This window comes from Taudactylus pleione, unplaced genomic scaffold, assembly GCF_031769625.1.
Source record: "Taudactylus pleione unplaced genomic scaffold, aTauple2 ptg000916l, whole genome shotgun sequence".
Lineage (NCBI taxonomy): Eukaryota > Metazoa > Chordata > Amphibia > Anura > Myobatrachidae > Taudactylus > Taudactylus pleione.
In genome coordinates, this window is record NW_028285317.1 from 2,823,532 (window position 1) to 2,840,011 (window position 16,480).

General features: G+C 44.9%; 1 protein-coding gene across 6 annotated transcripts in view; it reads right to left on the reverse strand.

Moving 5' to 3' along the window:
• SGCE (sarcoglycan epsilon) overlaps positions 1-16,480 on the reverse strand; it is a 128,295-nt gene that overhangs the window by 51,466 nt on the left and 60,349 nt on the right. For all 6 annotated transcript variants that reach the window (XM_088459611.1, XM_088459610.1, XM_088459609.1 and 3 more), the window contains one exon: positions 5,610-5,772. In XM_088459611.1, the coding sequence (XP_088315737.1) occupies positions 5,610-5,772 (163 nt within the window). The remainder of the gene's footprint in view (positions 1-5,609; positions 5,773-16,480) is intronic.

The following is a 16,480-nucleotide window of genomic DNA, read 5'->3' on the forward strand; positions in this document are numbered from 1 at the left end:
TTGAACTTAAGGTGCACATTCACTAGGCGATATTAATGAGCGATTGAACGATAATGATATAGTTATCGTTCAATCGCTCATTAATCGTGCATGAATCGTCCACTAAAATGTCAGAAATGACCAGCGATGCGCGCTCCCGCTGGTCATTTCCGACATCAACTGAACATCGCCCGAACATGACAGATTGGCCCTGTTCGGGGATGATGGAGAGTGCCTACACTGAACGACTAATTGTTAAGTGTAGGCACTGCAGGGGATGGGGATTACGATGTTGTAATCGTACTGTCTTTCCCTAGTCATCTAGTGGATGTGCCCCTTTACACCTGCCGTGGTTCTAACAGACAAGGCGACCTATGTCTTATATACAGTATTTTTTTTCCATCCATATCTCAGCTGGAATAATAATTTTGTAACTCGATTATCCCCGCTGTTTATCCAACATTTCTACAGGGACAGCGCTTTCGATAAATCGCCGTCCCTGCAAATTTATTCCCGGTACATTCTAGGATTCTATCGTATTTCTCGAAAGAGAAAAAAAGTAAAAATGACCTCAGTTAATGCACAAGGTTTATATATTACTGAATAGCAGAGCCGTAACTAGACTTTTTGGTGCCCTGTCCCTGTGCCAGAGAGAGCATTGTCGCCCCCCCCCCCCCCCCATTTTTTAAATAAGGACATAAGATAAGTGCACCTGAAAAAGGGCCATGGCCTCATGGGGAAGGGCCCGGGAAGAGATAGGGGAGGCCAGGAGATGCTGGGGATGAAAGAAGAGGAAGCTAGAAGTGAGAATGATAATAAATAGGAAAATTGACAGGGCCAAACAGCGCCCCCTGCCCTGCGGTGCCCTCTGCCATGGCACTGGTCGCACTACCCTAGTTACGGCCCTCCTGAATAGCTATCTAAAGCTTTTCAATGACTTTCTACAGACAGAGTAGATATTATTTTTGCTCAGGACGCTCACTTTAAGTAAGGCTCTGCGCCCTTATTTCAGAATTCATTCATAATAATCCCATTCATGCATAATATCAGTCATGCATAATAATCTCATAAACAAATCAAAGGGAGCAGCAATTTTATTAGCAGTCAAAGATTGCACTTGTTTTCACTTTGGGGAAGGCAGAGCTACTGTATTCTGATCCAATATTTATTATACGGGCAACAATTTGTCATCTTTAAGGGTTCTATGTACTAAGCCTTGGAGAGAGATAAAGTGGACGGGGATAAAGTATCAACCAATCAGCTCCTAACTGTTGCTTTACAGGCTGTGTTTAAAAAATGACGGTAAGGAGCTGATTGGTTGGTACTTTATTTCCATCCACTTTTTCTCTCTCCAAGGCCTAGTACATAGACCCCTTAAATCTTTATGTTCCCAGCTAGAGACAACCCTGCTTCATAATCAAGACCTTGGCCCATATTTAATAGCCAGCGATTTGTAGGGACCAGTCTGAGTTTGGCGATATAGCCGTTACATTTAAAGCAATTCGTTTTAAGGCAAAACCAGGTTGGTTTTGCATTAATTAATACAAGTTGCAGATCATACCGTAATAACTTTGACTTTAGCCCTAGACATAATTCTGGAGATGAAATGAATGTGGGGTCTATTTACTAAGCCTTGGATGGAGATAAAGTGAATGGAGATAAAGTACCAGCCAATCAGCTCCTAACAGCCATGCCACAGGCTGTGTTTGAAAAATGACAAGTTAGGAGCTGGTTGGTTGGTACTTTGGGGAAATTCAATTAGGAGAGAGTTTTCAAAAAGTGAAAAAAAACTCACACTTCGCCTTATAATTCGCTCACTTCGCCTTCATGCGCGCACCCGAGATACGCACAATTCAATGTGAATTTGCACTACTCGCAGTGAGAGTGTGCAAATTTTGTTAAAAAAGTGAACAGCGAAAATAGCAAGAAAAAGTGGGGAAATCTTCCTGGATCCTAAAAAAGTTAAAACTTCATTAGCAGAATCATGTAGAAGACTGTTAGCGGCCATAAGGAAAGGAAGCACTTGTACTATGCTTTTAATGGCTGATTTGTGCATTTAAAAAAAAAAAAAAAGCAAAATGTATATAGAAAGCTGTAGAATTTTGTTTACTTACAAAGGAATTAAATGGAAAATGCAAAAAAAAGTTGAAAACAAATATGAATTTGGGGTAATTTGAGGCAACTTTAAAAAATGTAAAAAAATTATAGAAAGCAATTATTTATCTTTGAATTAAATACTTTCATTAAATTTGGGGTGCATTATTCAGCTAAAAAGCTTATTTTGGGGTATTTTGAGCACATTTTTTTTTCACCCAAAAAATTATATGTAATTATTGGCCCAATGAAGCTAATTGAAAAATTCCTCACGCCTAATTAGTCATTAGGGGGTGTCCAAGGGGTTCTGAAGCAAGTCCTGACATTTTTACCTTAAAATACAGTTTTATCCCTACTTTTTCACCTGCTCAGGGGGGTGCGAACGAAAACAGGCAAATTTACTCTGAAAAAGAAATGCGAGTTTGGAATTGAATTGCAAATGTAATTTGTAAGGCGAATTTGCAGTGATCTCTCCTTACGGGACCAAACTCGTACCTACCTGTAATTGAATTCCACACTTTATCTCCATCCAAAATTTAGTAAATAGACCCCCTTAGTCATACTAGACTCACACTTTACAAATCAAATTGGTCATACTATTGACAAATATTTATACCATTATGACCTACATGAGACTCCAAAGATTACTCAATGGGACGCTCATATAGTAAATGTGTAATTAGTGCATAATGTATTGAAGTAGGCTCATTTAATAAAAAAAGAATGAATAGAGACTAGATCATCCCTAAACAGGCCCATTCTGATCAAATTAAGAGGCATATATAATAACGAGTGATATTCTTGTTATCACTTGTTACTAATCTTAAATTGTGCTCCAACCCATCAGCTCCTAATTGTCATGTGTTTGAAAAATGACAGTTAGGAGCTGATTGGTTGGAGCACCATTTAAGATTAGTATATGAGTGATAACAAGAATATCACTTGTTATTAAATTATTCCCTGAAGGTTCCATCGCTGAGTTTATAAAGACATTGCCCAATATTTATGGGATATAAATTTACCCAAATATTTCTAAAGGTATGAAAGAATCTCTAAAGAAACCTTTTTGAATGAGTGAACTTGATGACACAAAATCTCCTTCCAATATCGGCTAAAGGCTTGGCCTGGGTGGCTTCACTCTTTCAAATTACAAATAATTTTGATTAAAAAAAATAAAAAAACACATGCTTTTGGAAGATGCTTTTATCTCAAGGAGATATCTGAAAACTCGTCATTTCCTAACAGTCACAGGAGGAACATTTTAAGTTGAGTCCTAATGAGGACTAGGATGTGATGCTTCTTTGTAGCTATAGGCCAATTTCCTCACTCATGGCAAATATTACCTTGTACTCTAAAATGGCGGCCAATCGCTTCAAACCTCTCGTCGTAACTGGTACAAAACTATCAAGTTGGCTTTATCCCGGGAAGATAGGCACGCATTTATATTACTCTTTTAATGGATTCTATTCACCTTACTTCAACAGGAAAGCTTTCGAAAGAATAAACTGGCTTTTTCTGAAAGGATTTTTGAAACATAGGATTTGGGGAGAATTGAGGGCAGCGGATCCCCTAGAATAAATCTATAGTTAAAATTAAAATGAACAGTTGTTTGTCAGATCCCCTCTACATCTCTAATGGGACCAGCCTATGCCCAATAATGTTTGTTTTATATATGGAAGCACTCGCAAGTGCACTTAGGACTAAGGGCTCTATTTACTACAATCCGCATTTGTAATGCAGATTGTAGTGTGATATTACCGCATTGCGAATCCAGGCAATATCACAGGGATTTACTACAAATCCCTTGCAGGGACAGAGCTTGCGAGAAAGCTCTGTCCCTGCGAATCCCCTCCGCACACTAGTCACGGTATTTTCGCAAAAAATACCGTGACAAAGTGCCGACGCATGCGCCGACCGACTGTCGCTGCTACCCCCCCAGCGCTAAGCCCCGCCCCCGTAGTTAAGCCCCATTCCCTGCGATCACGGACCCCCCCGCGACCCCCCCTTCCCTTAATAGCACTTACCTGCAGTCATCGGTGCTCCGATGATATCTTCCATGCCTCCGGTCAGCTGAAATCCCATACTGCACTGGGACCCGATCACCTGATGACCGGGCCGCAGTACACCATGGGAGACCAGCTGACTGGAGGGAGAACATCACGGGAGCCCCGACCACCGGTCCATGGAGTCAGGTAAGCAAATTGTTTTTTTTACTTTTTTTTTTTTAAGCATAGATCAGCTTGCGGTCTGTTTAGACCACACAGCTGATCACTGGGACCGGCTCCCGGCTCTGCTCTCCCCGTTAGAGCAGAGCAGGAGTCCGGTAACCGGGGGAGACCCTGGATAACGCCACCTCCAAGTGGCGTTATTATCACAGGGCTTTCCCCGGTATTTTTTGACAATTTATTTTTAGTAAGTACAATTATGGGAAATGCAATCTGCTTACTAAAAATAAGTAATACTTAGGGGTTGGAGTAGAATTTTACGAATTCTACTCCAATTGCCCTGTAATAACTTTAGGTGATACTAAAATAATGTGAAAAGGGTGTGAAAACATCCTTTTTCACTTTATTTTAGTAAAAATAATGTTAATAGATAGAGCCCTAACTATGATATGTCTAGTTTTAGGTTAGGAAAGAGAGATTTGAAATTAGCATTGTTTACTGATTACTTTATAGCAATCACTACAAATCCAATAGTCTCTGTTCAAAAAACTGATGGCAGAATATAGGAAGTTTAGCCATTTATCCAACTTTAAAATGAATTACCCTAAATCAGTAGCACTCAATATTACCATCCCTAGAACACACATTAAATACTTAGGAATACATTTAAGCTTTCAAACACAGAGGCAATATATAGGCATTTAAACTGGTGTATGTTTTCTTACAATGCAGTCACTTATTCTTAGTACAATTGTCTATCTGGGTGTCACACCCATCCCGCACATTAAAGGGCATAATCGGTGAGTGGTGTTGATGCACACATGCGTGACAACATCGTACTTGTAAAAAAAAAAACCCCATAAAGTTTCTATTTCTCCCCCACCATACAACATAAAAATATGGGGACACCCTCTTTTGAAAGTTAATGTCTGATGATCATAGTGTACAAAGCAACAATGCCAGCGTCAGTGTGAATGAAGCAAAGATAAGTAATGTTGAAGAATCCTCATCCCACTTAATTTGAGTATAATCTGATTAGTTGCTATGGGCAACATTTCCACTTCTAAAAACCCATACTTTAGTAAATATACCCCCTATAGTTTTAGAAATTCAACTTTTCATGTTTGTTGAAACTGTTTTTTTTTTTTTAATTGAGGGATTCTGCAAATCCACCAAACTTGAGGTGCAAGGAGTTACTATTATTATTTTTCAACCAAGTCGTGCTGGGAAATATAATCGAAATAATCATATAAACATCATTTATGCGAGTAACGATTGTAAAGCAGAATTTTAATAAAATTATATTTTGACATTATTTGCACATTTTGAGCTAAACTCCAACACATAGGGGCTTCATGCGACCCTACTTACCAGTGAGATCTTACACCAATCTATGTTGAACTGGGCTCTGAACTTTTTATCACAACTAATTGCAGGTTCCATCTCTTGGCTGCACCTCAGCTGATTCTGGGGGTTTTCTACTTCCCGTAGACATGACGAGAAGGGGACATCTGCTCCGACCATGACGTAGACACTAACAAAATGGAAAGTCAATTTGATTATGTACGTCACAAAAGTATTACATGTTTGTGCTTTATGTGAAATATCTTCTACAGTATAGTCATACCTATCCCCACTCCCACCTCCAAGATTTTGCCTGTGCTGCTCCCCACCACTGGAACTCTCTCCCTCTCCCAATTAGACTCTACAATTCTCTCCGAAACTTCAAACGAGCCTTTGAACCCACTTCTTTATGAGTCTTCCAGCTCTCATCCTAACTCACCCTTCCATGCGCCTAACTCACTGCCTCTCCCTTCTGTGCCACCTCTGTGTCTGTCTGCTCTCATTAGCAGGGTCCTCTTGTGCTCCACCCCTGCCCACATTGGCACTAAACAGGCAGCGCTATCCTCTGTGGGTACTGTCACTGCATATGAAACAATGTTTATATAGCTTGTATCTCATGTGCTGCAATGTTTTGTACAGTTATGCTGGGTACACACTGCACAATGATTGTACCCAGAGACGGGACGATGCGATGGAGCAGAGCCGCAACTAGACTTTTTGGTGCCCTGTGCCAGAGAGAGCATTGGTGCCCCCCCCATTTTTTAAATAGGGACATAAGATAGTGCACCTGAAAAAGGGCCATGGCCACATGGGGAAGGGCCAGGGAAGAGATAGGGGAGGCCAGGAGATGCTGGGGATAAAAGAAGAGGACGTTACAAGTGAGAATGATAATAAACAGGAAAATTGACAGGCCCAAACAGTGCCCCCTGCTCTGCGGTGCCCAGTGCCGTGGCACTGGTCGCACTACCCTAGTTACGGCCCTGCGATGGAGCGATACATTGCACCATCCGTGCACACTGCACAATGCGTAGTGTCATTCTATGCTACATTTAGCAGCATAGCATCGTTCATTATATTGTTCCGCCTGCTGTGCAGCACAGCATATGGGATGATGCGAGGAACGACCTGCGGGCACACGTGATTGGGGATACACACTATGTGAATGGCACAATATATTGTTCTGATTAGCGTCGGTACTATATATCGTGCAGGATCACTTAGTGTGTACCCAGCTAAGTCTTACGCGTTTATTTCTCCTCTTTTTTTGTGTGCACTGTTTATGCTTGCGAACCCTTGTGGTGCCATATAAGTAAGAGATTATAATTATAATAGCTGGAAATTGATCTTAAATTCCAGGGACAGTCTTAGGCTTTCAAGCAGTATCACTTAGAAATTTTGTGTCTGGTAAATCTGAAAATGCTCATAATTTTTAACATAAACCAACTCCAGCATAAAATTCCTTTTGTTTTGTATATTAGATACAATTCTCACAATCTATTCTTTTGGCTTTATAACTTTATAACATATATATTGGTGCAGTATTTAAAAATATAAACACTAATGCTGGGCATACACGGCCAGATAAAATGCCTGTCAGACCGACAGACATTTTGTCTGGCCGGCTGCCAGCCGCAGATGTCGCCGGCATACACTGTGTGATTTCTCTCACAGTGTATCAGCCCGACATCTGCGCTCCGCCCCGGGGGAGGAGACATTTCCCTGTTCCTTCCGTAGGAAGGAACACAGGAAATGTCTGTCTGTCGGGCGCGGCTAGGCATACACTGCCCGATGCGGCCGACAGTTTAACGGGAAATATTGCATTGCACGGGCATGCTGGACAATCCAGCATGCCCGACCGAGCAATATTTAACCCTCAGTCGAAACCCCACATGCTACAATTATCGGGGCGATCCGCTGATATCAGGCGGATCGCCCCGATAATTGTAGCGTGTATGGCCAGCATTATACTGTAGGGGTTGGCTGTCCGGAGTGTTTGTTAAATATGTGACATTGATTTATCATTTTATTTGATACACAATTGTACTTGTTCCTTTGCTCCGGGTACTGAACCCAATAACAACCCTAAATGGCTGTCTAGCTGAGCTCCAGGAGTGGATGAGTGCCCATTGGCCGTGACTGAAGCCTGATACAACAGAGGTCCTTATGATATGAGATCACCATAAAAGGACAAGACTGAAGTATAGCCAACCAACTGGACTTAGATTAGGGGTTGAGAATTACAAAACATGGGGCATGTGCAAAATCTTGGTGTCCTGGATGGTGGCTTCACACTTAAACATCAGTTATCAGCCACAATCAAATCCTCATTGAGGAACATTGTCAGAATCAAGCACTTAATTCCCTTAGAGGATCTGCCTACAGTCATACATACATTTGTATCATAATGCTTAGACTACTGCAATGCCCTCTACCTGAGTCTCCCAGCAAAAGAATCGCAACACTTGTAGCTGCCAGGCTATTAACCAACCAGCCCCGATCCAGCCACATAACACCCATTCTCTACTCTCTTCACTGGCCGCCTGTAAGATTGAGAATCTGTTTCAAGATGGGCCTACTGACTTCATAGCTCTACATAACCAGGGCCCAAGGTACCTGACCAGCTTCTGATCCCTTACTGCCCCGCTCGCTTACTGCGATCTGCAGATGAAGGACTATTAGCAGTACCTAGTATATCCCTGAATTCATCTGGGGCACTAGCGCACGCAAGGGGGGTTTCTGAGTACCCAGAAACCCCCCCTGACCAACTAATTTTTTTTATTTTCAGAGACAGAGACACCCTTGTCTCCGTCTCTACACAATCATCCGGCCACCCTTGGAACAGCCCAGCCGCTGCCTGTTCAGCTGTCAGCGCTTCTGCGTCAGGTGGCTTTCATACCACCTGATGCGGAAGCGCTGATGGCTGAATCGACAGTGGCCGGGAACAGCGCAGCGATCACTAGGGCCGCCATCAGGGACTAGACTCGAGGCCCGGACAGGGAGGGGGGCCCGCTCGGCCAGCACTGCTGCCGCTGACCCCTGCGCCTGCTATGCTGCAGTGGAGAGAGAGTGAGACCCGGCGGCTGGCGTGCATGACGTCACGCTGCCCCACTGAGAGCAGAGGAGGACTCAGAACCGCGGATTGTGACTGAGCTGAGGAGCTACAAGCACCAGGTAAGTGTGGGGTTGGGGCAGGGGCTGGCAGGCTCGATGTCTGGAACAGAGGCTGGCTGTGTGGGGCAGGAGCTGGTTGGCTGGGGTGGCTATGTGTTTGGAACAGAGGCTGAGTGGTGCAGGGGCTAGCTTGGACTGGCTGTTTGGGGCTGACACATCTGGGGAATATATATATATATATATATATAAAAGTAAAATATGGAAACCCCCCTTAAAAATCCTGCGTTTGCCCCTGTGGGGGTCGAGATTTTAGCTTTGCGTCTCCAACTCTATGGAACTCGCTTCTCCGCACAGTTTGAGAGGCCTCCACTCTAGTGTCCTCAAAAACAGACTGAAGACTCACCTGTTTACTCACACGTTTCACTAATGTCCCTTCACTAATGTCTCTCTGTGCTATTTAGCTTATTTTCTATTCTGTGTTTTAAATGCAAATGAAAAGCACTTTGAGTCCTATTAGGAGAACAGTGCTCTATAAACTACCTTATAATATTATTATAATTATTATTATTATTATTATTATTATTATTATTATTTGTGGTTATGTTATCCCTAGGAAGGTCCACTTTTTTCAGTTTTGTAGGCCTAAATTGGAGGGAAATATGTCTAGTTATCATACTGTGGTCACTAAAAATGAAAGTCCCAAGAGGAGATGTACCAAACCTTCGAGAGAGATAAAGTGGAGAAGTTGGCCATAGCGACCAATCAGCTTCTGCCATTTTATAGACTGTGCAAGATAAACGATAGATAGAAGCTGATAGGTTGCTTTACGCAACTGTTCCACTTTATCCCTCACAAAAGTTTGGCACATCTCCCCTGTGGTGTATAAAGTTGGGGTGGGGATGTCAGCTGTGTGAGGAACCTGATGCCCAATTATCTCTGCGGCTTCAGTGAGGCATATGGCTTTCCCAACGATAGGAAGCCATGCAGCTGTTTCACTGAGAAAATACAGATCTAACTGAGCAAAGTAGGGGAGATCTTTTTTAAGTTGGCAAAGTAATTTAACTGTATAATAAATGTAAATGAAACAAAGTATTTCATGGTAGAGATCAAGTTCAAAAACATTCTTATAAAAACTGGAGAAGCAAATGACTGACGGTGAGATCGCAGGCTCCCTCCTCCAATTTAAACTAATAATGTAAGAGATTTAAAAAAAACTACCTGTACTAGTTCTCAAGCCACCGGTCTTGACTGTCGGAGTCATGTAATTTGTCTCTTCACTAATAACAGACTTTACGGCATCTCAAGCTAGTCTGCAACCAATTATTTAAGCATTACTGATGCATGACTGCTTGTACTTCGCGTTAAAAGAAACATTAGTCACTGGATATTTTTATACAGAGGGAAGAAAAAGCATGGGATGGAGGAGCAGAACGAGGAACAATATTTATATGGATAGAAAATATATCCAGGCAGATCAGGAACCCATGCCAAGCGGCACAGCAGGAGCCCGAGCCGGGTGCTTGCCAAAGGATGCCCATTCCAGATCCTAAATAACTGTGTTTACATTTTGACAACACAATTTTCAACTAGGCATTGTTATAAACTGAATTTTTTTTTTCATTACATTTAAATTATACTGAAACTTAAAAATACAAATTAAAATAACTTACAAAATGTATTCGTATTAATCATAGGAAATACTGTCAATGGGATTATTAGGGTTATGTGGATAGTATAATTGGCATTTTCACATTTAGAAAGCTGTAAGTGGACCATATAGATAATGTAAAGAATAAATCAAATAGAGGATAGACTTTTATAGTCATTTATTAGATAAATTGTGATTTTTTTTTTTCCCCCTACCTCTCTCTGTTGGCAGATGTGATGATGTTAATAGGTGACAGCAGTGTGCGATGGAGGTTAGCCCGCTGGGTAGATAACTTATCAGGGATTGCTTCATTAACTGGTAGGTGGCAGGTGCAGAGTAACACAGGCACTGTGCAGCAAGTACACGATGCAGTATCTCCAGGTGCAGCCAGGAATGCCCTTACAGGAGATGCAGGTCATGCATATCAGCTACATTAAGCCCCACCCCCTCGTGGTAAAATGCAGCGAATACCGCATTAATATCTAGGGGGTGGGCCAAATGACCCGATTCTCATCAAATTGCGCCATAAGGCCCCGCCCTCTACTCGCAGACCCGCTGATCCCCGCGAAAATTCTCCCCATTCTGCCCACTTCACTAGTTAGTGGGCAGGATTCGGGAGAAGTGCCTACCCTTCTGGGGGTGCGGGTGGTTACCCGAAAAATCATGAGTCTCCCGCAGGTTCCAGGAGAGTAGGCAAGTATGGTTAATGCTGGATGGTGTAGTACGCAGCTATATGCACATATACACAGTGGTGGCAGCATGGATAATATACAGTACGTAGTATTGGTAACACAGTGGTATAGTGGGATCTCTGCCTGTAGTGTACAGTCTCCATTGTAAGGAGGCATTCAGGGACATGTCCTTCACTTACACAGGACGGGTGAGACACGCGGAGAGCTGCTCAAGGGCAGTAGCGCACTGATCATGGTCGGAGGTCTTGCATCCAGTGGTCCAGGCTCCTAGGGCCTCGTCGAAAGAGGAGACAGCGAGCAAAGTGTTCTACTCCAACACTCTCACATGCAAACCAATGAATAAAGATCATTCCTTAAAAAGGAGTACAGTTATTGGGGTCTTAAAATGGTTGGGGGTCTCACCCAGGACCAGGGGCAAATCTATAATGGGTGCAGGGTGTGCGGTGCACCCATATTATCTAATAATTACTCCAAGGACCCGCATCGCGTCTCTCAGGTGTGCTCAAAACGCCAGAAAATGGGCGCTGCAGCCATTTTTCCAGCATTTTGCGCATGCGCTGTGAGGAAATCACCGAAAAAATGGCGGCCGCGCCATTACCCCAGCAATCTGCACATGCACAGTAGACTCTGGGCACACTCTAGTGCCCAGAGTCTACTGATTCAGCGGTGGCCGGCCAGCCGCGTCAGATGGTTGCCGGGGTGAGAGGAGGGGCCCGTGACGGGAGATGCACACGGGCCCCCTCCTCTCTAAATACGCCCCTGCCCAGGACCGTAACTGGGGCTGTGCGAGACTATCCCCAGTCACAAATCTGAAGGCAGGAACAGGGAACTAATATTTTTGGTTAATAAGTTGATAGTTGAGGGCTTAAGGGGGTGTCAACATTTTTCTTGCCCTGAGTGCTACAATTTGTAGTTATGGCTCTAATCTCATCCCTCTGTACGTGCCTCAGAAGCAGGGAAGACATCATTGACATTTATAATCATGGGCCAGAGCACCACATGTGGTCTGTCCAAGTAAAACAATCTCCACAGACGTGGTCATAGAAATATATGGTATAAAACACGATGAAGTACAAGGGATATGATGTGTGTTTTTAATAGCATTGGAACTAAGGGATTGTAGAGTATTGCAAATCCGCAGGGAAACGGCTGTGCAATACCATGCAACTAATACGCTAATGCAGCAGGAGGTGTCTGGTGTAAAAAGATCCCTTCTGGCAGCATCACAGATCCCACTGCAGCGCCCTACGACCCTGCCCTCGGCATGGAACAGAACACCGCCCCCACCCTGCCCCCAAACGGATGCAGCCTGTCAATCAGGCCGCGGCTCAGGGGGCACTGCGTGCGATCACACAGGCCTCTATCTGTGCATGCGCAGGCGCTCCACCATTGAAAATGTACATACATTTCTGAACCAGGCCCTAAGCCAGTGTAAAGAGCTTCCACACCAAGACTATTGCCATTAGCACATTACCACAAGCAGCACTTATAACAGCTGCCTGGGCTAGTGTATATAGCATCAGCACAAGCAGTTAGCTCTGTATATTCTGAATACCTTTTAGGACACCCCAGGCTGCTCCTGTGCCTCGTTACTTTATCATTAGCAGGGCCAGCTCAAGGCAACCATGGCAACCGCCTTAGGCAGGAGTGAAGTTACGAAGATATACTCCCATCTTGTCGTCCATGAGGCACCGAGTTATGTGTTATTTACATTAAGTCCCAACCAATCATGTAGGTAGTAGGGGTAGCATGGGAGTCTATCTTACTTTGCTGCACCATGATTTCATTGCATTACTATATATAAATATATATATATATATTATACATATGAAGGGCGGCTTAAGAGAAGAGGGGGTCCGTGTGCGGTGTTAAGGATAGAGGTACCTCAATAACTCAGTCCAGCAACAGCCTTGAGGGCTGGATAACTTGGCTTGCTGCGGCCGTGTAGCAGCCTTGAGGGCTGATTAGTCTTGGCTGGTAGTGACCTGTGGGCCGTAGGTAATGATGCAGCCTTTGGGCCGTGAAGCAGCCTTGAGGGCTGGTAAGTCTTTGCAAGAAGCGGCCTGTGGGCCGCAGAACAAGATGCGACCTTTGGGCCATGAAGCAGCCTTGAGGGCTGGTAAATCTTGGCTAGATGAGGCCTGTGGGCCGTAGAACAAGATGCGGCCTTTGGGCCGTGAAGCAGCCTTGAGGGCTGGTTAATCTTGGCTAGAAGCGGCCTGTGGGCCGTAGAACAAGATGCAGCCTTTGGGCCGTGAAGCTGCCTTGCAGGCAGGTAGTTGCTGAGATGTTGGCTTATTCCGCCGGGTTGACACAAGCGGTGGTACACAAGATTGCGTACTTTGGATGCTGGAGTGCGGCCTGTGCCCCGGGTTGACACAAGTGGTGGTACACAAGATTGCGTACTTTGGACGCTGGAGTGCGGCATGTGCCGCCGGGTTGACACAAGCGGAGGTACTCAGGAGTGCGATCCGTGACACAAACAGCAGGTAGTATGCATGCGGACCGTGTTGCCTGGCTGACACAAACGACAGGATAATCAACGCTGACAGGAGGGCTGGATACTCGACTGAACAAACAGGAGACTATGCCAGAACCGGAAACACGAAACAGCGCTATCACCGGCATCGGAGCAGCGTTCACACCAGGAGGAAATAGAAGCAGGAGTCAATCCAGATCAATCCTGGCATGATGGAGTTAGGAGGAGTGTCAGTGAATGCTCGCCTGGCGTTCACCTCGCCCTGCGTACGCAGGGTGGCAGCTTGTGACATGCGGGCAGCGCAGGTGAATGGGGCAAGCGTAATATATGGGTGCAGGATGTGTGATGTGGGCCCCAGTTGACCCAGGGACCTGTAAGCACTGCACCCATCATAGATATGCCACAGATCTCTCTCTCTCTCTCTCTCTCTCTCTCTCTCGTTTGTGTAGTCAAACAGGAACATCAGTATTAGTGCAGTCTATGATTCCTTTTTCTTTGGCCTTTCAAAGCAGGTTTACTTGATGACATGGTATGCATTTTGAGGTACAACAACAAGTACTTGATATCTACTGTATCACTTAGGCATAACAGACCTACAGTGGATCTGACATGCAGATTTACAAAGCCCATAAGGACTTGTTCATACCTATTCCACTTTATTCCATGACTATTCAAATGTGAATAAATGATTGGAAAGCTCATTTATAATAGGTCAAATGAGAGTAAATGGTGCCATTCCCACCATTGTGCTCTGAAACATTAACATCTTATTAACGTCTTATTTAAGATCTAAGTACCTATTTCTCATGTGTGAGAATACATCTAAAATGTGTAAGTTGTCATTGCCTTTTATCTCTAATTTGTACCCATTTCCCACAGCATATGTGTGAACAGGGATTGGTATGAAATACCGCCGTCCGCCTGGCCGGCGGTTCGATTCCCATCAGCGGCAGCCCGACAGGAGCAGAGTGCGACGCAGCGGAAGCCAGACAGCGCTGGAAATCCCGATCGTGGAGAGGTGAGTATTTACTAACCTAACCTAACCCCCCTAACCCTAACCCTCCTTAGGGGTGCCTAACCCTAAATTCCCCCCCAAGTGCCTAACCCTAATCCCCCCTCTAAGTGCCTAACCCTAACCACCCCCTTCCCAGCTGCCTAAACCTGTCCCCCGGGGGGGTGCCTAACCCTAAGTCCCCCACGGGGGTGCCTAACCCTAACCCTCCCTCCCCCTAGCCTAACCCTAACCCGGGGGGGTGCCTAACCCTAAGTCCCCCCCGGGAGCCCTAAACCTAACCCTCCCCCCCCGCGGCTGTCTGCTGGCGGCGCCCGGCATCACTACGATCGTGATGCCGGGCGCCGGTCTCCCGCCGTCGGGGAAATGCGGGCGTCTACATCTAGACGCCCGGCATTTCACCCTTGCCGGGATAAAACAGTCGGGAAGCCGGCTGCCGGTATATAGGCAGTCGGCTTCCCGATTGCCTCCCGTGTGAACATGCCCAGAATACACAGCTCGGAGCACAATTGCTCACGTCCCAACATTTGTGATGTAAGATTCATGGCAGGTGGCACTAGCTGCTGTGAAGCCCCCTCACATTTTGGGCTTGCCACATACAACAGTGGCTTGCACGGTGCTTCTGAAACACGCATACTAGCACCATTTAGGGACAGTAAGGACATATGTCCTACTAAGGGAGAGATTTATCAAACTTGCACAAACGGACAAGTGGGAGTATTGCCCATAGCAAACCAATCAGATTCTAGCAGTCATTTTATAGATCGTACTAGATAAATAATAACCAGAATCTAATTGGTTGCAATGTGGTCAACACCTCCACGTCCTCTTTCGAAGGTTTGATATATCTCCCCATTAGTGAGACGTATCTCCTAACTGTCCCTGAAAAATATTTTATACAGGGCAATAGAACTGATGAAAGCTATGTAATTGCATTGCATAGTTATTAACACAGATAACATTTAAACTGTGAAATTCTCTGTCATAAATGCCAAAGGCATTATGTAAATGAGCGGTTTGTGTAGATAGAAGGTCCTGTGAACGAAAAGAGAGAGAACAAAAAGGGTGTGTAGTTTTATGACACAGTAATGCCCCTTATAACACATTATGCCACACAGTAATGTCACTTATAACACATTATGCCACAGTTATGTCCCTTACAACACATTATGCTACACAGTATTGCCCCTTACAACACATTCTGCCACAGTAATGCCCCTTACAACACATTCTGCCACAGTAATGCCCCTTAAACATTAAGCCACAATAATGCCTTTTATTCAATAAGCCACAGTAATGCCCCGTATACATTATGCTACAGTAATGCCCCTTACACATTATGCCACAGTAATGCCCCTTTTACATTATGCCACAGTAAGGCCCTTTACACATTATGCCACAGTAAGGCTCCTTACACATTATGCAACAGTAAGGCCCCATCTCCCTTCTCTTACCTGCCAGGGTCGTGTGGTGGGAGAGCTCGGGGTGGCGTGGGACGGGGCTGCCACACGCTGGGGACTTGTCAGTGCAGTCGTCATTGTAATGTGGCGCCGCTCGCGAACCAATTGGATCTCAAGGACCCTCAGCTTATGCTGATTGGCGCCGGTCCGTGAGCACTAATTGGCTTGCGATTGGCACCACATTATACTGAAGGTGTCTCTGTGCCTCTCAAGGCCAGGATGAGACTCCAAACCCACAAGAGCCCCCCCTAGTTGCGGCCCTGGCATGCTCCTGCCAGTACAATGTATGATCATCCTGTCTAATATCCATGAATGTTTACACTAGCCTCTTGGCAGCCTCTCCCCAGCACCCCCTCAAGTCCAGCACCCGGGTCACGTGCCCCCTTGCCCCCCCCCCCCCCCCCCTCCCCCTAGTTGCAGCTCTGGCATGCTCCTGCCAGTACAATGTATGATCATAATGTCTAATATCCATGAATGTTAATACTAGCCTCTTGGC